The sequence below is a fragment of the Lipotes vexillifer genome, unplaced genomic scaffold (genome assembly GCF_000442215.2).
Source record: "Lipotes vexillifer unplaced genomic scaffold, Lipotes_vexillifer_v1.1 scaffold1041, whole genome shotgun sequence".
NCBI classification, from domain to species: domain Eukaryota; kingdom Metazoa; phylum Chordata; class Mammalia; order Artiodactyla; family Lipotidae; genus Lipotes; species Lipotes vexillifer.
Window position 1 is genome coordinate 879,163 of NW_006775616.1, and position 25,185 is coordinate 904,347.

Below are 25,185 nucleotides of genomic sequence, written 5' to 3' on the forward strand. Positions count from 1 at the left end.
CCTGCTGAAATACAATGATGGGGATGCTTTCACCCAAGAGACTAAGAAAAAAAGTTAATAGATTGAGCTAAATGGATAGTTTCTTTTCCTCAAATGTTTCTTTAGCCTTTAGCTAAATGCTGTCTTAATGCTGTCAATTACTAATTAATGGAAGAAAAGTAAAAGGAGAAGACTCACATAAATGTGAGAAACTCGGGAGCAGCTACTAACTTAGTTCTAATTATGGAATTTGGATACTGCAGAGGTGAAACATAGCCATGTTTCTTACTAAATAGTTCCTAATTCTTAAGATAGAATTAAGTTGATACGTATTTTGGGATATTCCATAAAACACACCATAATCCTCAGGCACTCCACTCTTGTCTATGAGTAAGAAAATAACTATGATTGCTCAGTTAAAAAACTGATATATTTTTGCTTATTTCTAGTGTTTTTTTGCTGGAGCTATTGAAACAAAATTATCTCAATCTACATTCCTGGTCAACTTTATCTTTCCTACTCTTTCTTCTTCTGTGGCACATTTCATCTTCTTACAAAGGATATAATTCACTTATTTACATGTATTTTTTTTTTTTCTATATTTCCCTTCCTCTAGAAAAGAAGCATAAAGAAGGCAGGGACATCACAAATTCTAGTACAGTCCTGGGAACTGTATGTGTTCAATAAATATTTATTGATTGAGTGAAAGGATCTCACCTCATTCCCCTTAGTTCTCAGAGATAATTTCCATCCTGACTTCCTTGCTCTAAAATCTGAAAGTTTTCAACTTTTCAGGGTTTACGCTTGTTAGAATACTTCACAATAAAGAACATCAAAGGCAAATAACAAACTTGTAAATGCTTTCACTTTCCCAATTTTACGGTTTGTAGTTACATAATTCTAATACATAGAGAACCCCACACTCTGAAAGGGGGGACAAATATGAAAATACATGAAAATCTGAAAGACTTCATGCGGAGAACTCACTGTTCTGGTATTTTCAGCATAATACCAGAGGATGATTTACATATGCAAAAAGGGCTTTATGTCAATATGCATGAATATCAAGTTATTTTCACTCATTTATATCTAATAATGGGAAGGAAATTGTGTTTGTTATTTTTAACCTTCATGAAATATCCACGTGCCATTTGAAAGGGATTTGGGGATTTCTTGCTTCTTTGCCATTGACAGTAACCATCATATGCAATATAAATAGACACATACATACATAATAACACATACATTAAAAAAAACTATATGAACACAAAATGTGTACAGTATGGATAAAAGCATCTTTAGAAACTTTATTACTGATCTGTAATGTATAATCTTTATTAAACTGTGGGATTTTTACACAAGTACTGTTCTAAGATAAGTCTATCATTAGCATAGCTTCTTAACTAGACTGCTATCTCTAATTCCCTTTCATGTGGGAAAGTTGAAGATATCACTGCCAAAATTATTATTTCACAACCTACAAATTTGAAGCTTTAATGTGAGAAGGAATCATAATACTATGCATTGATTCAAATATTTTCTTGACTATTAAGAGTGTAGCCATTTGGCTGTTTGTTAAGACGATTTAATACTTCTCTGTGTATGTATGTATATGTGTGTGTGCACCTGTGTGTGTGTGTGTATGTTTGCATTTTCTTGTCTATAATGTTCATCTGATTGTCATTATACAGTCAAATATAATTTTATTTCTCAAATCAAAATCTTACAGTGACCTTTCTGGTAATAGGGTGGTAAGGAGCAAATGAGAAATTTCAGTAAAGCTGATAAAACAATCATCTTTCTTTGAATTTACTTATCTGCCTCAGTCATGCAAAAAATGTTGTTGTTAGATAACATGTAAAAAGATAATAGTTACAGGACTAAGGTATTTTCCAGCTTAGTTTTTAGCTGATATGGCTTATCTGTGTCAAGAGGATTCTGAAGTTATCTGCACTGTATGTTGGAAATTTCTATTCTGCTATGCGACAGGATAAAACAATTTGTTATTCAACACAAGGAGTGCAATTAGCACCAGCCTTACCAGAACCCCAGCAGATGCCCAGTGTAATTTGAGGACATGTTCCATAGGCACAGACAGAGAATGGAAAGGAAAGAGAGTTTAAATGTTTTCATTTTGGGGGACTTAGTAAAATTACAATGTGTACATACACTAAGAGGTGTATGAAAATCACATAAAAGGGGAAATTATTTGATCTGGCATTTGGAAAATTATTAAAAAGCAGAGTAACAGCAGGCTATAAAAATGATCTTGTTTGCAGGCAACATTTGTTTTTGTTTCCCCACTGGAGAAGTTTTGGATGTCCAATTATAGGCCTCATTGCTTCAGCATTATTTTCAACTGAAATGTCGGAACTTGGAAAAGCATATCTAATGTGCAAATTAAGTTTATTGCTGCTCATTTAGTTGTTTATTCTTTGTGATAGAAGTCTTTATTTTATCAGCATGGAGAGTGGCCTACCCATTTTCTCCAGAATGAGGGCGTTCACTAATATGGTTCTACATTTACTAAGAAAATATCGAGATAGGTAGATAATTGGAGACTTTGTGGCTTTACACTGCAGTTTAAAAGATTTGAGGTGTTAAGCCCAGCTGTATCCAGAAGCCCAGCTTCACTGAGTAAACCAAAAATACAATTTCACAGAAATGACAAGACACAATGGACTACATCCATCTTTTTGTAGTGGTTGAAGTCTCCCAGTACTGCTAATACCTTTCCCCAAATATTTAATTCTACATTCCAATTTTCTACAAGAATGAATTAAAACATTTAATAGAAAGAAGGCATTGATTTAAAAATTATTAATGGAAGTATTCTTAAGGTGAAAAAATATATAGTGAATTTTTATACTGTCTAGAAATGAAATTTTCTTCCCCCCTCCAGTATTGAAAATAACGCTGAGTTCTTGAGACCTGAATTCCATAATCTCCTCAAGTATAAAGGAGAAAACAAACAAAAAGCTTTCATGTAAGCAAACACAATAATATCAATATTATTTTAGTCTTCATAACAATTTAGTTCATAGTCTTTTAAAAATGTAGCACATACCACTCAGATGAAATTTCCAGGCATGTTAATAAGCAGCCTTTTTTCTTTTAAATATATATTATACAATATATAATGTAAAGGATGTTATATATTAATTATAATTAATGAATTATAAGTCTGTACTTTTTTATTATGCAAGAAAATTATCACTGAACCTATTATTGGTTAAAATTTTGCTTTGTTTTATTTATTCTTAATAAAAATAGGGGGTGTATAGCTTGTGCTTTATACCAAATAAAGAGGCCAGACAGATGAGTACATACCACTTCTTAAAGAGAGGAAAAGCAGAAACTTTGAAATTAGATTAACTAGTTCAATTACTAACTAGCATGAAATCCTAAAGAGTTTGTTTTTGCTGTTTGATGTTGTATTCTTTATTATTATCATTAATTACACTCTATTAAATATACATACTCTGCTCCAGGCACTGTTATAGCTGCTTTATGTATATCATCTCACTGAACCCTCGGAACAACACGTTGAAGCAGATGATCATTAGAGATTAAGGCATAGACGTCTGAAAGTACTTGCCAAGGTCCCTTGTTATTAAGTGGCAGAACTCTTTTTTCCCTTCTAGTAAATTTATGTAATAATACTTACGTGAGACACTTTTACATGACATTGTTTAAAGTTCAAAGAAAATAAAACTATAGTAACTTGCAGATATTAGTACTTCCCCCTAAATACTTCAGTTTTCCTTTGTTAAATAGAGTTCAGTATTTGTTTACATCTTTATCATTTGAGGTAAACTTTACATATATAATGAAATACATGTCTTAAGTGTACACTTGCTGAATTTTGGCAAAGGCGTACACACCTGCGTAACCCCTAACTCTAGATACCATCATCCTATAGAATTTCCCTCATGCCCCTTCTTAATCAATCCCTACCCCCACCCCAGTCCTAGAAGCAAGTACAGTTACGATTTTTTTCTGCCATAGATTTTATACAAATGCAGTCATACAGAATATACTCTTTGGCATCTGTCTTCTCTCACTCAGCTTAAATCACTAGCTGTCAACCTTCTGTTTTTATTAAAAATGAACAAAACTAAACAAAATTTGACCAACAGTAGGTTTAATCTGTGTAGTAAAAAAAAAAAAAAAAAAAATCTTGAATTATAAATATCTTTGTCTCCAGTTTCCTTCCCAAACTTGTACACACTTGTGCCCTGACTATTGGGTTAGGAATTGGAAGTTCTGTAATTTTTGTCTTGATTCCAGTCTGAAGCTAAAAGAAGTGACTAGACTCCTCTGTTACTTAGGCATTCTATTTCTAAACCAGCACAGTGGTCACTCAAGCTCTAGTGACATTTTTTAGGAAAAATGTGTGTCATTACAACATTAAGAAAAAAAAACTCTCAGATGCAAGCTCTGTTTTAGGTCTGTGGATCCTGAACACTCAAGGAAACAGTTATTAGCAAATTCTTTCAAGACAAAAAAAGGAATGGGGTAGGAGGGGGGCAAGGGGGTGTAGAGGGGAAAAATAATCAAATGAATTGATTGACTCTGATTCTCCTCTTCTGGATTTGATTCTCTCATTTCATCTACCCTTATCCCAACATAAATGTTCAGAAGAAAACATTTTCTATTAGGTCCTTTAGGCAGGCAAAGTAAAATTTCCTCATTCTATCCCTTTTAAAACTATAGAACACTTCAACCTGATGTTTTACTACAACCCAGCATAAAGTTACAGTTGGAGGACTGAGCGAATGCTATCTATTTATAGGAAATATAAATATGATCCCATAAATAGTCATTGCCTATTATGTATTACTGCTTTGAAAGTGAGTAGTTGGCATATTTAATTCATTAAGCAGAATCTACAGTGCATGCTCTTTTTAAATAGATGTCAGGCTCTGTTTTGATTATTTGTTAATACAGAAGATCTGTGTTTACATTTTGCATTATTACTTGCTAGGGAATTTTTCAGTGTTACCTTGCCTGATACTTAGACTTGTTTTCTCATTTAGACAACTCAAATTTTAGACAATTACTTTCTCCAGACAATTCTTCATTTGTTTCTTTTACTCTGAGGCTCAGGGTAGTCTTTTAATATTTGTTCTAAATCATTTAAATATTGAAGTGGAAGATAAATGGGTTATGGTAACTGCAGAGAAACTGTAATATACTGACCATGGTTACTTGGTACATTGGAATTAGATCATGCTCTGCCTATGGTGGAATATAATATAAATACCAAGTACTGCATGTAGATTTTAGTGGATATAAAACAACCTAGCCTACTGCAAGTATATGTACAAAGAGGAAAAATGTATTAATAAAGATTAAAAACTCCTCCATTTCTTGCTTGCTAGAGGTGGGGAATTAAAGACTCTATCACACTGATTTCCTTGTTTGTTTTCTCTACAGGGTTTATTTCAGAGTACTAGCTTTGATTTTCCTGTGCTTGCTTTTCCTAGAGTTAGTAATTTTCTTGTTTGTTTGCTTAGTTTTCTACGGACTTGGCAACAATTCATCCCTCAGTTCTATCTCAACTTTCTTCCTTTAATATCAATCTACCTTTGTGCCGGGGAGCCTGGTTTCCTAAGCACCATACCTTTCTCTTGACATACTTCCTCATTTGGATAAACTGCATCTTCCTATGGATTTCTGAGAAACAATTTAAGAAAAATGCAATGTTTTTGAGATCTTTCATGTTTGAAAATGTCTTTACACTATGATTACATTTGATTGATGGTTTAGTTGGAAACAGAATTCTGGATTGGAAATCAGGATTCTTCATAAATTTGGAGATGTTACTCTGCTCTAAAAGCTGAAGCCATTTTGATTTCTGACCTGTTGTTTGTGACATCTTTTCTCTCTCTCTCTCTAGAAGTCTGTTTTTCCCAGTGTCCCACAATTACATGATGATGTGCCATGGTGTAAATTTATTTTCAACCTTTTTACAGGGCATTTGGTGTACTTTGTCATCCTGGAAACTCGTAGTTCTTGGTCCTGGAATATCTTCCCAAATAATTTAATAATTTACTCCATTTCCTTTTCTGAAATCCCTATTATTTAATAGATTTCCTAAACTGGTATTCGAGTTTATGCGTGTGTGTATGTATGTATGTATGTAACTATTTACCTATCTATGTATATAATATTGTATTTTATATAATTATATATATATTTAGATACATATAATTTATATACATGTTCATGATTTATACACACACACACACACACATACTTTTGTTTGTTTCTCTCTCCTCATATCCATTTTATAGCTTTGTTGCTCTATCTTCTAGGAGATTTTCTCAACTTTATCGTCCAGACTTTCTATTGTATTTTTGTTTTTGCTATTTTGAAAGAATTTCTGTGTCCTTTTATTTTCTGGCCTTGCTCTTTTTCTCCCCCTTCCTCTGAAAATATTGCTTGTAGTTTTTTTCTTTTCTAGTTTAATTTTTATTAACGGTCTCTGTTGTCCCAAACTACTTTCTGCTTTTTCTTTGTTTTAATCCCTATCCTTTATTAAGAGGTGTACAAAGATACTTTGTGCATCTGTTGTCTGCTCATATTTAAGAGTGGGTCACTAAAAGTCTTACAGAAAGCTCTGATCAAGTGTGGGGATTTTTGAATGACTGGACTTCACATTTAGATGATCTGGCTAAGATATTTCCTTGGAAAACTCTAAGGTCACTATATTTGGATCTTTTCTTGTAGGCTCATCAGATCCCTAGGAAAATGTCCCTCACCTCCCACCCAGGTTTCCTGCCTGGAGAGCAAAAGCCCAGCAGACAGCACCCTCAGAACTGCATAAGGTTACAACACATGGATCTCAGCCCTCGCCCTGTACATGTTTCCTTGATTCCTCTATTTTCAGTAGAAGCCCCCCACCCTTAACTGCTTGGTGACCAGAAGTTCAGAGACCCTCTGTTGCATATCCTCTCAGGAAAGTAATTTGCTGGCCTTCTTCTGAGATGGGAAAACACTCTTCAGACCAAATAGCATCCTATTCATAAATTCCAAAATGAATTAATTCATAAAGACATGCTAAATAAGTTTTCTCCTCAGCCTTCCCACTGCCAGCCTATGACTGACCTTTACAGTAAGTCAGTTAGAAGTCATTCAACTTCATTCCAGTTCCTCAGATTTTGTCTCCCCTTTTCATCTCTGTTTTAGTGGATTAATGTCTTAGAAAACAAAATTCTTTTGGCATCATTTTTTAGATGTTTATAAAGAACTTGAAGTAAATACTATGTAATCAATTATCATTGCCAGGATGTTGTACATCCTATTTTTTATTGTGATACTATTTTTCTCTGCTAATATTTAGAAGAAGTCAAGCTTTAGCTATTTTTTGCTTAAACAAAATTTGTCAAGTAATCTAGAAAGCACAGTTTGGGAGATTATGGGTCATGGACTCAAATCTTCCACTTGTACACTAGATATGATTCCCTCTCACATTCAGGGACATTCCGTCTCTCTCTCTCTCTCTCTCTCTCTCTCTCTCTCTCTCTCTCTCTCTCTCCCCCCTCCCTCTCTCCCTCTCTCTCTCTCTCTCTCACTACCCCCTCCCTCTCCCTCACTTGTCTTTTTCATCTCTATTATCCCCTCTAATGCATCACTCCCACCATCGTACTTGCATATTGTTACTCTCATCATTAAAAAGCTGTCATTTTCTGACCTTACTTCCCCTCCGGCTACTGCCATATTTGACTTTTCTCCTTTATATCAAAACTCTTTTAAAACGTTGTCTATACGAGCTTGCTTTTTTCAATCTTTCTGGTCAATTCTGTTTTGAATCCATGCAACCAGGCTATTTTCCTACCATTTCATCAATACTGTTCTTAACAAGGTGACTAGTAGCCTCCACACTGTTTTATCCAGCGGTCAGTTCTCAGTCATCTTACTTAATGTATCAGACTACTGATCACACAGTTCTTGATACACATTTCTCACTTGGCTACCAGGACATAGTATTTTTCAGGTTTTCCTTTAACATCTTGAGTCACTCCTTTTCAATTTCCTTTTCTAGTTCCTCTGAATCTTACCAATTTCCTAAATTTGGAATATCACAGGGAACTGTCCTCGAATTAAAATCTATAAGCTAATTCCCAAAATGATAACCCAGCTTAATTATCTATCTTAATCCCAAATCCAACTGCCAATTTATCTTCACTTACCAATTTACTATATCATAACACTAACCTCCTAATTCTCACTCCCAGAACTTGCTCCTGCCACAGTAAATCCCCACTATATTAATGACAGCCTACACCGACACTTGCTCAAGCCAAATCCTTGTAGTCATTTTCACTCTTTTCCTTCTTTCAAACCCCATATCCCATTGTCCAACAAATGGCCTCAGCAACAAGATATGTAAAGAATCTAACCAGGTCCCATAACTTCAATGACCAAACATTAGTTTAAACCATTACTGTCACTTTCCCAAAGTGTGTCTCTAGCACATAGATACCCAACTAAGTTTATTTTGCCTCCTAGGGGACATAGGGCAATGTGTAGGGATATTTCTCGTTGTCACAACTGAAGGATCTACTAACATCTAGTAGGTAGAGGCTAAAGATGCTGCTAAATATCCTATAATGCACAGAACAGCCTCCCCACCTCACTCTGAATCCACTTACACATACATGTGACAAAATATAATCTGGCCCAAAATGATAACAATATTGAAATTAAGAGACTCACCCATAGCCTCAAAAGTATGGGTCTCAATTCCATCTTTGTCTCCCTTCTAGAAGCCTGAATGTTCCTATTAAATTGTAGATAAGTTTTTGGCCTCTGTTATGGAAATCCTCTAAAGGCTCCTTAGTTTGGTGTTGTTTTATTTGCTCAGTATTCACACTGATGTATACCTGGAAGAAAGTAAGGGTTCGATACTAATTAAATGGTTTTGAATAAAATATTGAATAAACAATTAGTATATTTTTATGTTAAGGGTTTCTACATCTGTCCAAAGTAGTGCTCACTTCTTTTTCCAAATGACATTAAGTATCATACTGTTCAAGCTATTATCTAAAAAGCTACTGATAAATGGCCTAAATATTTCCAACCCTACACATAATCTATTAAAAAAGTTAATAATATTGGAGAAACTTCTGTCCTTACTAGTTGAAGTAGATTTATCACACAAACATCATACCAATATCAATCACAAATAATGTAAAAATATTTAAAAAATAAAAATCTCAAGCAGAAATTTTGGTGGTCTCACAGTGCCAGAAAGAAAAAAGTGGGGCTCATAATCAACCAAATAGAATGAGGCCAGCTAAACAATTCAATCTGGAATCAAGACACCTCAGGGATTATGCCCTTAGTAATAAAAGCAGAGCAAAATTGACCAGGACTTATTTTTTTTTGTTTTTTTTTTGTTTTTTGTTTTTTGTTTTTTGTGGTACGCAGGCCTCTCACTGTTGTGGCCTCTCCCGTTGCGGAGCACAGGCTCCGGATGCGCAGGCTCAGCAGCCATGGCTCACGGGCCTAGCTGCTCCGCGGCATGTGGGATCTTCCCGGACTGGGGCATGAACCCGTGTCCCCTGCATCGGCAGGCGGACTCTCAACCACTGCACCACTAGGGAAGCCCGACCAGGACTTAAAATCAATGACTTCAGACTCAAGTTGTACCAATTCCTGACTAGATTCTGCTCTTTTTCAATTGCCTGCTTAAAAAGTAAGTCTTCTTGGGAAAAATACAACAAAATGAAAATATTTACATTTTGAGCCACAGTGCCTGACATTTCATAAAATGTTACCAAGAATAGCTGGAGCCAGGACCAAATGACCAAAACCCAGGGAAATATCAGATAACAGCAACAAGTCACGGCTGATACAAATACAGAAGCTATCACACAAGGGTTTTAAAATAATTGTGATTAGTATGTTTTTTTAAAAGATGACAAGATGGAGAATTTCAGAAGAGAAATGGCATGTATTAAACATCAGTTGGAAGTTCTAGAAGTGAAAAATACAAAGGCTAAAATTAAGAACAAAATAGACTGACTTAACAACAGATTAGACATGGTAGAGAAGAAGATTAGTAAAGAGGAAGATATGTGAATACAAGATATCCAATATGGAGAGGAAATGCAATAGGAAAGACAAAAAAGAACACAAAGAATATATTGTTGATGGTGAACACCTCTAACATACATGAAATTGTGGTTCCCAAAGGGGCAGAGAAGGGATGCGGGATGACCAGTTTGAAGAAAGATTTTCCAGAGAGCTCAAAAAAACTGAAAATGACATCAGCCATCTATTCAGGAAATCATATGAGCCTTAATTAGGATAAACACAAAGGAAAGTTTAAATAAGCACATAGTAGCGAAAACAAAGGAAAGAAAAATCATCCCAATTAAAAAAAAACACATTATCTTCAAAAGAATAACAATGACAATGACAGTTGACATAACAACAGAATTAAGGGAATCAAGAATGACATTTTTAATGGTCTGAAAGACAATACCAATAAAATTCTATTCCCAGCAAAATATCCTCTCAAATGAGGACAAAACAGAGACGCTTTCACCAAACAAAACCTCGAAGAACCTGTCACTCAAATCTGCACTAAAAGAAATACTAATGAAACTCCTATAAACAGAAGGAATGTGCTCACAGATTGAAGAAGAAATTAAAAGCAATGGGAGGAGTTAATATGTTGATATGAGGCTAATTTGAGATTCTGAGGAATTAGGAAGAGGACCGAATTTTAGAAGTTTTTATTTCTAGTCTTCACAAGTTAACTAATGAGAGAAAATATCAGAGACTTTCATCACCTGTTTTAAGTGCTATTTATACACTAGTTTCCTTTATATCAGTATCTGAATAACATTTCCAATAATGTCATAGACAAATGAAGGCAGAATCACATGTTGTACAGAGGGAGAAAGATTTGATGATTTTTCTTAACATTCGTCAATCTTTTGAGAGGAGTTGATAATTCAGAACCACCTGAGCAGTTATTATTCTGAACAATGACCGTGAAAGATTATCACTCACAGATGGAGATTTCAACTGAGTTAAAAGTACAAAAGAAACAAACAAAAAGTGACCAAAAGTAATATTTTCTGGATGCTTAGGAAAGACTAATTACATGATGGATTGCCATCCCTGGCTTGTAAAAATGTAGCTGGGGATCATGATATGTAATAGAGTGTTTGGCTATTGATACAGGGAACAAGCCACACTTATGTTTAAAGAAATCATGCTTAACAGTTCTGAGAGAAATTTTGTTACTAGTTTTCATGTCTCCTGAGGTGCTCTTAACTAAAGATGGGTTCTGGAAATATCATTGTCTATTTTGACAAGGTGAATTTGAGTAAGACTATTCATCAAAAGCATTATATATTTTATTAAGCCTTTCTTTGTACTTCTTAAGGATAGGATTGTTAGATCAAGCTGTTTTCGTATGATCTGAATCTGAAACACACTGAAAAGAGTAAATATTAAAATTCTGTAATTTTATGAACTCTCCATGAACGCATGTCATTCAAACTTAGAATAACCTTCAAACAGTGGTCGGTCCTCTTCACACTAGAAGCTGAATGGAAAAGATATCTCCCTATTCTGTATATAAATATTCACTACCCACATCATTTCCTTTATGTCTTTCTTTTATTATTATTGAAAATTAGAAACACACAGAAAAGTAGAGAAAACAGTACCAGGAACACCTATGTACTCATCAATCAACTCATATCCAACTTTGTTTCACCTATACCCTCACCTACTTCCCCAACATCCACCTCAAATATCTAGAGGCAAATCATAAACATCATAATTTCTTCTATAAATATTTCAGAATGTTTTTTTTAATGACAAGGGGATCTTTTTAACATAACAATACACCAGTTTTCCTATCTTAAAAAAATTAACAGGGGCTTCCCTGGTGGCGCAGTGGTTGAGAGTCTGCCTGCCGATTCAGGGTACACGGGTTCGTGCCCCGGTCCGGGAAGATCCCACATGCCGTGGAGCGGCTGGGCCCGTGAGCCATGGCTGCTGAGCCTGCGCGACCGGAGCCTGTGCTCCACAACGGGAGAGGCCACAACAGTGAGAGGCCAGCGGACTGCAAAAAAAAAAAAAAAAAAAAAAAGCTACATTAGTAGAATGCATAAACAGGCGTTTTGGATTACACACAAACCATTAAGCCACTTTCAGTTTCTCGAGAAACCTCCACAAGTTACAGGATATGTCCAAAGAATGTAACAGTTCCCTTGTTTAAATTTACATCTCAATTCAGACTTAAACAGAATGGATTTGTATGAAGAGATAAATCTTTCTAGAAAAGATTGTTCCTTGAGAATCATCAGCTCTAGATGATCTAAGATTCACATTTCAAAATAATTTATCAGAAATTTATTCCAATGTTGCCACAACTCTCAATGGTTCCATAACAATTGCATCAACAGAAAGATCTTTGCAAAAATAAAAAATTATCAAAAAGCATCTGCGATTTTACATTTGCCATGTGTAACCGATGTCAATCACTTAAAAATAAAATTGCTAAAACATAAATTCTGATGACCTAATAAATAAATGTATAGAAAAGTGAGAAAAATCTTATGATCAATCAAGATATAACTTTAATAAAGTATTAATGTATACATAAAATTGAATCAAAAATATATTTTTGCATTTTGTATGTTTATGTTGTTACTCATGTATCATTATTACCCTGTTACATTTTGTAGGTAATATATTATTATTATTTTTTGTCCCCTGCATCGGCAGACAGACTCAACCACTGCGCCACCAGGGAAGCCCCGGTAATATATTATTTTTAAAGCAAAGTAATTTCAAAGAAAAACACCCCACATTTTTATTTCATACTGTGACCCAAAAATTATGTAGCTGGCCCTAAAAACATCTAAAGCTTACATTCTGACTACCACCATCACCAAGCTTCATATCCTCCACGTTCACTCCTGTTTTACTCTCCAACACTTCTTTTCAGCAAAATGGCTACCTTGCCTCAACAAACCATTCTTCTTTGCACAGATTCTTTGTAAATGCTCTTGCCGGCATAGTGAATAAAATTACTTCTCCCTGCCTATTATGTTTACTTAGCTAACTCCTATTTGCCTTTTACTGTCAGCTAAAGCAACCCTTTCCCAATAAACTGATCCCTCAGGATTCACTATTTTAATAGAATTATTTACTTCTAATACATGGCACTTATCACAGTTGTAACTATGTATTTCTGAGTATGATTTGATTAATGTCAGCCTCTCGTTTTATTCTTAAATCTCTGTGAAGGCAAGCACCACATCATTTTTATTTGGTGCTTTTTTTTTTTTCCTTCTCCTTCCATTGTATTTCCGATACTTAGCAGACAGCTGGAATTTGGTAGTTGCTCAATAAATATTAGTTAATAAATGAATTAACTAGTGAGAACATGTAAATATTATAATGAATTATAAATGCTTCTTATTCATGAAGTTTTAGTCATTATTACTATACTACTGACAAACTATGTATATAGGGAATGATTTGTCTAATTTTGCCACTTTGTGGTGCCATAAATGGAAGGAGAGGCTTTCATTTTTAATGTTTGAAAATTATTTTAACTGCATGATCCACAACTTTAAATCAGAGCAATTTTGCTCTACCAGCACAACCAGTTAGCCAACTCATCCTCCCATAAGTGTAAATAAGATATTAGCGATATATTTTTTTCAAAGATACTACAAGAAGGAAAATATTCTCTAGTCTTAAAATGTGGTATTGAAACCCTGGTTAGTATTTATTCTTTCTTTGTGGGAGACGTCTGAAGAAGGCTTCGAATTAAGAATGGACTTAGTCCACAAAATCATTCTTTAAACTTTTCCCCAGAAATAATTAGAACAAAAAGTACATGTGTCTAATATAATAAGGTAAAGAGCATCTTTAAAATATGAAAATATGAAGACACAGATACAATCTGATGTAGATTGAGTTAGATTTTCTTCATTATATTCAGAAATAAAATACGTGCTTTTATTTTTCCATGACTCTTTTATCAACATGTACCTTAAAGCTCAAGATTATTACTTCCTACTTTTTATTAAGGAAAAATCACAATTTTTAAAATGTTGGAATAATACTTAAACATTCTATTGATAAAATACAGTGGCACACTCATCCATATGAACATATAAATTCAACCTCAATGCTACTTTGATTTCTTGAGCAGCACAAAGAAGCCAGAAGGAAAGTAAAGCTTTTAGCCTATGTCCTAGAGGGTAAAACTTTATCTTATGAGTGATCTTTAGAGAAAGAGATTTTTCAGGGTCCTCATTTCATTTTGTTTTGAAACTTCTTTATGTATGATACTTGCTTTCACTATAATTTGCCAAAATCCCTAATTCTTAAATGTAAATCCCTTAAAACATACTTTATTTTGGTAAGATAGTGCATATCTATCTAAATCCAAATGTATGTCCAGGGTTTTTTGCGTGTGTGTGCTTACTGAGTTGCCATCTTAGTCAATTCTTAGTCCTCTAAAATCAAAACTATGTATTTTGTTATAAAAAATGTAGTCAAAAATGATATCACTATGAGTCTCTTTTAACCACAGAAATATAGGACTCACAAGTCCAGCTGGAACACTGTTTGGAATTATCCTTTGAAATGGGTCAATGACATGATATGACTTGTAGAGCAAGGGCTGATATTGTGACTCATATTTCTAGAGAGAAATTTTTTTATGATAGATGTGTAATTCTAAAATTGTAAAATCTCGATGAAAAAAGTTACCTCTTTCCTATTCATGCTGCACCTTTATCTAAAATAGAAATTTTTTATCACAGCTATGTCAGAAATAGAATATGTTGTATTCACATTTGCAAATATAAGCTTATGATTATAAATCTCGATATAATATAAACTAATGTAGTTATGATCTTAGGGATGCAATTTGTCTCACAGTATATGAAATTAACATAGAATATTTAGAGCTGTAACCATTGTGTGGATTGTAATATTGTGGCTGGAATTTCAGAATAAAATAATAATAAAAATGGTGTGGTGCATTCTCTACGTAGGGACTGCTGTCTTTTGAGGTCCACAGTTTTCTATGAACTACTTATTTTTATATTAAGTATAAATGAAAGTATGTCTTGAATTCTCTTACAAGTAATAGGCTACGTTGATTAATGCAGAAATATTTGAAAAGTGGGAATATAATTTTTCATATTGTATAGTAGAGCTTCATGTTGTATTTATATAATTTCAAACAATGGCAAAACCATTCAAAATATATATTTTATAGCCATATGCTAGCATTTGATAAGCTTTTATAATAATAATATTTTTTCTCAACAGAGAGGACTGTTATTACCGTGCCGCCTTCCAAACTGGATGTTACAGTTGGCGAGAGTATAGTCCTACCCTGCCAGGTGTCCCATGACCCCTCCATTGAAGTTGTATTTGTATGGTCTTTCAATGGAGATGTCATAGACTTAAAAAAAGGAGTGGCTCATTTTGAGAGGATTGGAGGAGTAAGTTGCTGAAATTTTTAAGTGCTTAATAAAATGAATCAAGTCTTTTACATGAATCAACATCTTTCATGATTATTCTCCCCATATTGATTTGCATGGATAGTCACTGTCTGTTTATGAAGCTGCATCTGTTTTTGTTTTGTGTTATTTTGTTTTATGTCTTTCATAGAAATGCTTGTGTTCTGGATGCAATTATAATAAAGGGGATAATAAAAAGGATCAAATATGAGAAACTATAATGATACTAGTATATCTCCTAATTTCCGAGCTGCCTTATATTTAGTATTTATCCAGCTGTAAAAAAAAAAAAAAAAAAAAAGGGACCTGCTGGGTATGACTATGTTTTTATACCTTTTTCCCTATCTATCTACAGGAATCTGTTGGGGATTTGATGATAAGGAATATTCAGTTAAATCATTCAGGAAAATATCTATGCACAGTAAAAACAACTCTTGAAAGTTTATCTGCTGAAGCTGATATAATTGTGAGGGGTAAGCATAAATGGTGAAAATGAATGAGCACACAGTTTATTTACAATCAAAAATGTTAATATGTACTGATACATGGTAGATCTTTGAGTAACCACGTTATGATAAAAAAGTGAGATAAATAGTACAGATTTTTTATTTTTTAAACTCTAAGACTCCAGGGTACGGGTATAGATATGGATATTGAAATGAGTGGGTTTTGTCTCTTTATAAGGAATGGTCAGACTTAGCAAGCAGTGTCGGTCCCTAAAATTTAGACATGCTTTCTATTCATAATAAACCATTCTTGTCAGAGCAGGGCCAAAGTCACATGTTCCTGAAGGTCTCCATATCAGATGCATTTATTTGAGTTAGCTTTCAAGAGAGAATGGACAAGAATGGTTCTCAATTTTTGAGGTTAACTCCCTATCGGATGATATTCAACCATCCCATGACTGGCATTTTCTAATCTTCAAGGGAAGCATTTCTAAATTAATCTCTCACCATGTAAGTTGAATTAATAGGGCTTTATCTCAAATAATGTGCTAAAATACATTATGTTCAATATTTTATTTTCTAAGCATAAAAGATAGACTATCCCTGTCTCAAATCCATGAATTTAATAATTTCCAATATAGTCATCATAAAACATATTTTTCAAGGTCCCCCAGGTCCCCCAGAAGATGTAAGAGTGGAACACATTTCCAGTACTACTTCTCAACTAAGCTGGAGACCAGGCTCAGATAATAACAGTCCCATTCAAATATTTAGTATTCAGGCTCGGACACCATTTTCTGTGGGTTGGCAGGCTGTTTCTACAGGTAAGTGACACAAGTAGTTTTGAATAATTTTCTAAAACAGATGGTGTGTTTGTTTAATTGAATAACTGATGGTTTTTAACTAGTGCCAATTTAGGGGTCTGAAGCATCCCCTTCTTTTCAGTTCCAGAAATTCTCAATGGTAAGACATACAATGCAACAGTGGTTGGTTTGAGTCCTTGGGTGGAATATGAGTTTCGTGTTGTTGCCGGGAATAGCATTGGGATTGGAGAACCAAGTAAACCCTCAGAAGTGTTAAGAACCAAAGCATCAGGTAAGAAATCAATGTCTTCTAAAGATGTGGAAGACCTTTTAAAGTATAGTTCCTAAAGAAAATAAGTGAGAAGGGTAGTATTTTTGGTCCAAAATCAGAGGCAGTAAATCAGTGGCTCTTATTTTCCATTTGTATGTGCACAGAGCAAGGTGTATTTTCTCCCAAAAAGTGAATTCAAAAAGAGATGATTATAGTTAAGCAGGCATGTCAAAAATTAGAATTTTTCAAAAGCTGTCCTCTTATCTATTTTCTAGCCAAAATCCATTCAAGAATCTGTAGACTTGTAAATGCAAATGAGTTACTGCTTGTTTCATTAAATGTTGTAGCCAAAAATTAACTGAGACTCTGATGGTGCAGCCAGCCACACATTTCCATCTATTTCTCAACTCTGACCTAGCTGCAGCTTCATTGAGCGATAGTATAAATTTTTCCACAGGCAAATGAGGTAAATTTTAAACTTATTTAACAGAAGTGCTAACTGAGCATCAACTGGTTCACTGAACAGCAGAATACAAGTGGAACCTGTCTCAGAAATCACACCTTCTTAAGCTCTTTTCAATGGATCCTTTGTTCCACTCTTAAACTTTCACATCCAAGGTGACATCTGATCTGCGCAATGCATGTAGTTCACAAAGTTCACATTCTTAACCAGTTCACATTCTTATCCAGTCACTTATGGAGGATCACTGATGATGCTGGCTTAGTTTAACAAGAACAAACTATTTCAACCAAGTGTGTGCAACTGTCAGATGTCAATAAATCATTTTTTTTAAACTAAAGGTAATGCTAATCATTTTATTATAGGATTATGGCTGGAAAACAGCATATTTGGTAGTGATATCTTAAATCATTCTAAACGTTTAGAGCTGAAAGGAGGGTCCTTACTTTGATAAGAGGAAGAAAAGGAAGACCAGGATGTTAGCTGATTGTTTTGGACAAAGTCAGGATTTGAACCCAGACATCCAGACTTAGGCACCAGCATTCACCATAACAGTGGGCCTTAACCTAAATGAGATAAAGACTGACATAAGGAAATGTCTAAATATAGAAATGCCCAGGCCCTACCACAGACCAACTGGATAAGAATCTAGAAGTGTGGTCCATGACTCTGGATATTAGCTTCAATTTCAGATTGTTTGTTTACAGCTGATTTATATTATGATAGTTTTGGGCAGGGTTGATGTTAATTCTAAAGTTTTTACAGTAAAGTTTTTATGGCACCTTCTGTTAACCATTGACGCTCTCATTTCAGTAGCATAATGAGACTTGGTATTCATAATGATTTCCCTGAGGCTCCAAATCATACTGAAGTGAGAGGTTGTGAGGGTTTTTTTGTTTGTTTGTTTGCTGCTATCATCAAAGACAGTTCTTCTCAATATGGCTTTAGGATGCGTATGGTTCATTTGAAAACTGAAGAAAAGAGGGAGCTTTATTACCCAGAATATTGGAAACTTCTGCAAAGAGTTAAAGTATAATTTAAGATAATTTCCTTTTGTATCTCAACTATTCAATTGTCCTGAAATATGTTACTGTAAGCTGTCAAGTACTAGAAACCCTGCAACTGTAGAAGCTATTCCAATTCATGCTGCTTTTGGCCAAAGGCATTGGAAGGCTTAGAAGACAGGGTATAGGTTCAAGGCAATCTTTTAAATAAATTATGAAGATCAAAGCAGACAAAGTTAGGGTCAATCTGAATATGAAAGTAGATAACGTCTGGTGTTATTACTTAAAAGAACAATGAGATTATTATATCACTGTATCAGTTATAGAGTTAAATATGTATGAAATGGGAATAAATAAAATAAGTAGTCTAGATTTATCTGAATGGTATAAATGGTGGGAGAAAATCTTGGAATGAGTAATTAAACATTACATATTTTAATTCAAAAATGATCGATACAGATAATTTTATCTATATATAAAGTATACCCTGCAGATTTACCCATTATCACAGATTTAGCATACTTTTGCTATTATTTCAGGGAAAAGAATACTTTTTAACACTTCAACATGTATAAAGTTTCATTCTGCTTATATACTATGATACTCTACTCATGCTCACAATTGGCATCGATTTTACAATTTGCCTTGAACTATTTATGTTTCATTATACTAGTCCTCACAAGGGTATAGTTGAAGGACATATTTTTTCCTAATTTGTAAAAATGATCAGTGTCTGGAATGTTCTACCACTGAGCCTTAGGGTCCTAGAGTTAAACCCAGGGAATCCTCTCAATCACATCCTTGATCAGAGAACATTTTACTTTGATTGTGAAAAATTAGAGGAAAAGTCCTGTTCTGTACTGAGAGATCTGAGATTCAAACAAAGAGTTATAAAACAAGAATTTTAAAAATTTATATATCTTTAAGGATTCATTTTTAAATGTTAAAATATCCTGATGGCTAACAAAAAGAAAAATTATTTTAGTTTATTTATTGAAAAAAAATTAATTGACTGCCTAAGTAACTTGTTTACAGCACAACTGTATAATTAGGCACTAAATCAGCAATGTCGCAGTTACCATCTGAATGGAACATCATTTTGCCAATTAGTAGATGATGCATAATAATGTCAAATATACGATGTTAGTCGATTTTTAATTAATTTTTGAGCCAGGGTGCTCTTGTATCAAACACAACTGTGTCCTCTCTCCTAGAAATTTGGATATGTGTAAACATAATTTATGTTCATTAAAAATGCAAGACTCTCTCATAATGTGTCTGCGTGAGATTTTGAAAGGTGAAATCCAAAAACAAAATTCTTCCCAATGAAGAGATACTTTAGTAATTGCCATCCTATGTTTCTCTTGGTTGCTTTAGTCCCTGTCATGGCACCAACAAACATCAATGGAGGTGGAGGAAGTCGGTCTGAACTTGTCATTACGTGGGAGGTAATTTTCTATCCAACTGAGTTACTTTGAAGGAAAAAGATTTAGCTGGCAAAGAGGAATACTGAAAAACAAAAAAGAAGATTTATTTGATCACTATTGAGTATATAAAAATACGTGGTATGAGAGACTCCTGATGATGCATTATTTAAAAGAGGTATTGGAAACTTTTTGTATTTCTACTAAAGTAAAAGAGTGTGACTAACTCAACACTATTTGCTTCCAAATATAAGAAACAGAAGTTCAATGTCTATTGAAGGTGGGTCAGTAGCATTTTTGTTATTAGTTAATGAACTAGAAATTATTTTATTTATTACCTCTAGAACTATTCATGAGTAAGACTCAGCAGAGAGCAGGTAGAAAATAATTTCCCTATCATTGTTCTTTAAATCCTTCCTTTGTTCTTCCCTGCATCTAGATGAAAGCTTAGGCACACGGGATAGCTTTTGTAGTCATTATTATTATGTATCAACAGGTAGGTTCATTTTTATACTTAAAAATTTTTTCAACCTGGTTTATTATCATAAACTTCAGACTTTCAACCAATCTAAAGTTTCTCATTTCTAGACACTCAGGCCTGCCTCTGCGGAGAAATGCTTTAGTGTGAAAGGGAACGCATAGGCAGTTCTCCACCTTTTCTCCACTCTGCTATTCAATTTCTCCTTTCCCAAACTAGTTCCTCCAGAGTTGTAGTAAACTGGGATTGGGAGGAGAGGAAAAGGACAGAAAAAGTCCTGACTGCTGGTACATTTGTAATTTGACTTTGGTATACTCTAGGAATGGTAAATGACCAGACGCTGACATTTCATAGAGCAGTTTTTTTGTTTTGCTTTGTTTTTTGGCGGTTTTTGGTGGTGCGGCGAAGGGGGCAGTGTCCAAAGAAGTGCCCAAACTTTTGGTTGTCATTTCTTGTTGCAAGCTGCCGGAAGGTCTCCTCAGTTCCTGGAATCTGGTGGTCCATAGCCAGACTGTTCTGGTAGAGGTTATCTCTCTCCTCTAGATGCTCTTTGTGGACACAGCATCATAAGGTTGCAACCCTATGATGACAGAGCAACCATAACGTTGCTCATGGATAGCTCCCTACATGGTTTTCACATTTGCCCTCAGCAAACATGCACCTTTGCTCTATGTTCCATGGAAGTGCAGTGTGTCCCCACTTAGCCTCTCTTCACTCTGCCACAATACACTGTCCAGGTCTCTCTCCCCTTTGGAAGTTTCTCAGGCATTTGTCAGTTAAAAGAACCTGCATCCCCTAAATTACAAACAATACATATCATGTGTTTCTTTCTGAAGCCTCTTCACTTGGTTAGGCAAGGGATAAGAAGTAGCCCCTTTGCTTTCCCCTGGGTGGAGGGGTAGGAATGCACAGCTTTTTCTACAACCGTCTCAAAAGAAATATCTTCCTACTAATCTCTCCCTAAACAAACCAACACTCCCTTTCTGTACATTTCTCTTGGGTTATAGGCTGTTTCGCCAGGTAGACTTATATATAAATGGTTTGATGTCTCTCTTTAGAATGCATGGCACTTCATACCTTTGTTATCAGCTTTGAGCCCCAGCTATAACTGATAAAAGAGCCTTGCCCTATTTCATTGCCCTGTGTACATGTTTCTGACACTGTGGCGATAATTTTCATAGCCAAAATATCCACTTCCATGGACATTTTAATAACACACCTAAGAACATGATGGCTATGGATGTTTTAGTTAAAAATCATGATGTCTGGTATGTTAGAGGGGCTCTCATTGGGAGGCAGGGGTGGTTTCATCCCTCAGGAGATACTTACAGTGTCTGAGGGCATGTCTGGTTGGTTACAACTAAGGGGAGAGGTTCATCTGGATAGAGGCTAGGATGCAGCTAAACAACCTACAATGCCCAGGACATCCCCCCCGCCATGAGAAGAAATTATCTGCCCCCAGATGTCAAGAGTGCTGAGGTTGAGAAACCCTGTTGCAGAATAATAGGAATTCATTGCATCTGTAAATGATTTTACAGTAGTATAAGACCTTCTATATATATGGTCCATTTTATTCCTCACAAAATCTACAAACAATAAATGTTGGAGAGGGTGTGGAAAAAAGATAACCCTTTTGCACTGTTGGTGGGAATGTAAATTGATACAGCCACTATGGAGAACAGTATGGAGGTTCCTTAAAAATACTAAAAATAGAACTACCATGTGACCCAGCAATCCCACTACTGGGCATATATCCAAAGAAAACCATAATTCAAAAGACACATGCACCCCAATGTTCACTGCAGCACTATTTACAATAGCCAGGACATAGAAGCAACCTAAATGTCCATCAACAGAGGAATGGATAAAGAAGATGCGGTACATACATACAATGGAATATTACTCAGCCATAAAAGGAATGAAATTGGGTCATTTGTAGAGACACAGATGGACCTGGAAACTATCATACAGAGTGAAGTAAGTCATAAAGAGAAAAATGAATATCGTATGTTAACACATATATGTGGAATCTGAAAAAACTGCTATAGACAATCTTATTTACAAAGCAGAAATAGAGACACAGGTGTGGAAAACAAACGTATGGATACCAAGGAGGAAGGGGGTGGGGTGGAATGAATTGGGAGATTGGGATTGACATATATACACTACTGATGCTGTGTATGAAATAGATAACTAATGAAAACCTACCGTATAGCACAAGAAACTACTCAATGCTCTGTGGTGACCTAAATGGGAAGGAAATCCCAAAGAGAGGGGATGTATGTATACATATAGCTGATTCACTTTGCTGTACAGTAGAAACTAACACAACACTGTAAAGCAACTATACTCCAATAAAAAAATTTTTAAAAAGAAACAAACAAAATTCTATTACAGATAGAGAAAAAGTAGTATTATTAAACCCTCTTCATATGAGAAAACACTGAGACACAGAGATGTTTTCTAAAGGTTGTAAACAACAGAGCCAGGAACCAGGTGCAGCTGCTATAAAAGTTGTCCTTTCTTCTGGACGTCTAGTTTCACATATGCGTTATGGGCCTAGCACAGTGCCTGGTATGTGGTGCGACCTCCTGAAGTACCTGTTGGATGAATGGATGTGCACAGAGAGAGATGTGGCTCACTTGTGGAGCACTTACAGGATTTTCAGTGCTGTGCTGGACATTTCGTGTCATTTACTCCTCATGACAATGCTAGCTGGTGGCAATGCCACGTTCAGAAAAGAAAATAGGCTTAGAAATGCAATATAGGTGGGCAGATAAGCATCTGACTACAGGACTCTCCATGCTTTTTTACTTTGTCCTAAATTAGAATTCCAATGGTCCGTATGCAAAGTCATGGTTTAGAGAGGCCAAGAGTTTTCCTGTATGTGCCTTGAGTAGTAAGTTAATCAAGTTATTCTTGTTTACCAAACACGTTTGCCACAGAAACACTGACTCTCAAGTAGTCTAAAACAGGATTGGTTTTGTGGGATGGTGAGTAGGTTATTTAGGTTTCAATATTCTTTGAAGGCCATATAAGCATTTCATCACTTGCCTAACTTCACCCCTTGTTTTTTCTCCTCCACGGTCAAAAATTACTAAAGGTTGGTAAATCACAGCTTTTACTCAGTCTATACGTGAGGAGAATGGGAAATCCTATGTATACTATTCTTAAATAGAGATGATGTGAATTACCAAAAAAAAAAAAATCTTTCCACGATTTATAATGTTCTTTTTAAAGCCAGGTTACAGAGACCATCACCTACAGGCCAAATCTGGCCTGCTCCCTGTTTTCCTAAACAAATTCACCCACGACCATACCCATTCTCTTATGTGTTATGTATCGCTGCATTCATGATGTTGCAAGAGACCCTAGATCCCCAAATGCTCAAAATATTTAAGCATCTGATCCTCTACAGAAAACTTCTTCTGACCTATATTTTTAAAAAATTAAGTTAAAATAATTCCCTCTGTGTATTTCTTCTTGGGCTATCAGATATGAGGATACTAACAGAAACTATTACATAAATGGATGCAAGTTCCCATTTATCATTCACATTTGGCATTATGTACATGCAGTTACTGAGCCAAATTCTTCTGGTGCCCAAACTTCTTTAAGGAATCAGTTATGTGTACTTAGAAGGAGATGCATACATTAATTCGAGCCACCAGAAGGCACATAGTAACACTTTCAATTCAGTGAACACTAACGAGTAGTGCAGTGGGGGTACAAAAATGAATTTCTTAAAAAAAAAAGTCTTTATGTTCAGAAACTGACAGGACAGTCTTAACTCAGCCTGAAAGGAGGTCAGGAAAGGTACCATCAGAGTATACCTGAACTATGCTGTGAAAAAGAACTCGGGCATAAAGAGACCACTGCAGGCCGAAGTCACCGCACTGTGGATGAAGAAGTACCCATTGAGCTTTCAACACTAATCCAGGTCCAATCACCGTTCTAAACTCAGTCTGACTCCACCATTATGGTTTATAAGTACACTGTGGTATGATCGACCCGTGTTTTCTCCTGTGCCAAAGTAATGTGTATTTTGTGTATGGTTATTTGTTTTGGTTTGTTATCTTTCCACTAACCTAGACGTGATATCTAACTTTAGGGATGTAATAACTGCTAACCTTTTTTAAAGGTATCTTTACTCATATGTTATTTTAATTTATACCCAAAATACCTGCAAGCTTGAGGTGCTTATGATAAATGTCTCATAAAAAACATGACTAGAAATTAAGCATATAGGATAAAAAACTGTAGAGTAAGAAATAAACACCCAAACTGCTCATTGATACACTTTTTACCTAGAGGGTCAGCCAGTAAAACTATTCAGCCTTGCAAGCTACATGGCCTCTTTCACAACTTCTCATCCCTGCCATTGTCATTCAAAAGCCACATATCATTATACAAATTAACATGTGTGACTGTGTTTCCAAAAACCTTTATTTTCAAAACCAGACTACAGGCCAGATTTGGTTCAAAGGCCATAGTTTGCTGACTCTTGGTCTATACAAAAAATGTAGTTCTTACAGACATGGTGGCGGAGAATTATACTGTTAATCTTTATCAGCTTTAAGAGATTTCATTACCAGAAGAATTTTTGAATTTCTGTATTCTGCTGAATACTTTCTCTGCTTAAAGGAGAAAACTCTCTTTCTGGCCACGTTAAATAGCTATATATATTTTTCCATCATTTGGCTCTCAGCCCATATGAGAAGAATGAAAGGAAGGACCTAAATAAGCCTTTTTTTCTCCTCTAAACTGAGCATGTTGGACTCAGATCTTTCTTG

The 25,185-nt window shown here is 35.1% G+C and overlaps 1 protein-coding gene across 2 annotated transcripts in view; it reads left to right on the plus strand.

Moving 5' to 3' along the window:
* The window catches only part of CNTN6 (contactin 6), a 293,689-nt gene that overhangs the window by 252,319 nt on the left and 16,185 nt on the right, over positions 1-25,185 (plus strand). For both annotated transcript variants that reach the window (XM_007450034.1, XM_007450033.1), the window contains 5 exons: positions 15,313-15,488; positions 15,862-15,979; positions 16,618-16,776; positions 16,898-17,047; positions 19,868-19,938. In XM_007450034.1, coding sequence (XP_007450096.1) covers positions 15,313-15,488; positions 15,862-15,979; positions 16,618-16,776; positions 16,898-17,047; positions 19,868-19,938 — 674 coding nt within the window. The remainder of the gene's footprint in view (positions 1-15,312; positions 15,489-15,861; positions 15,980-16,617; positions 16,777-16,897; positions 17,048-19,867; positions 19,939-25,185) is intronic.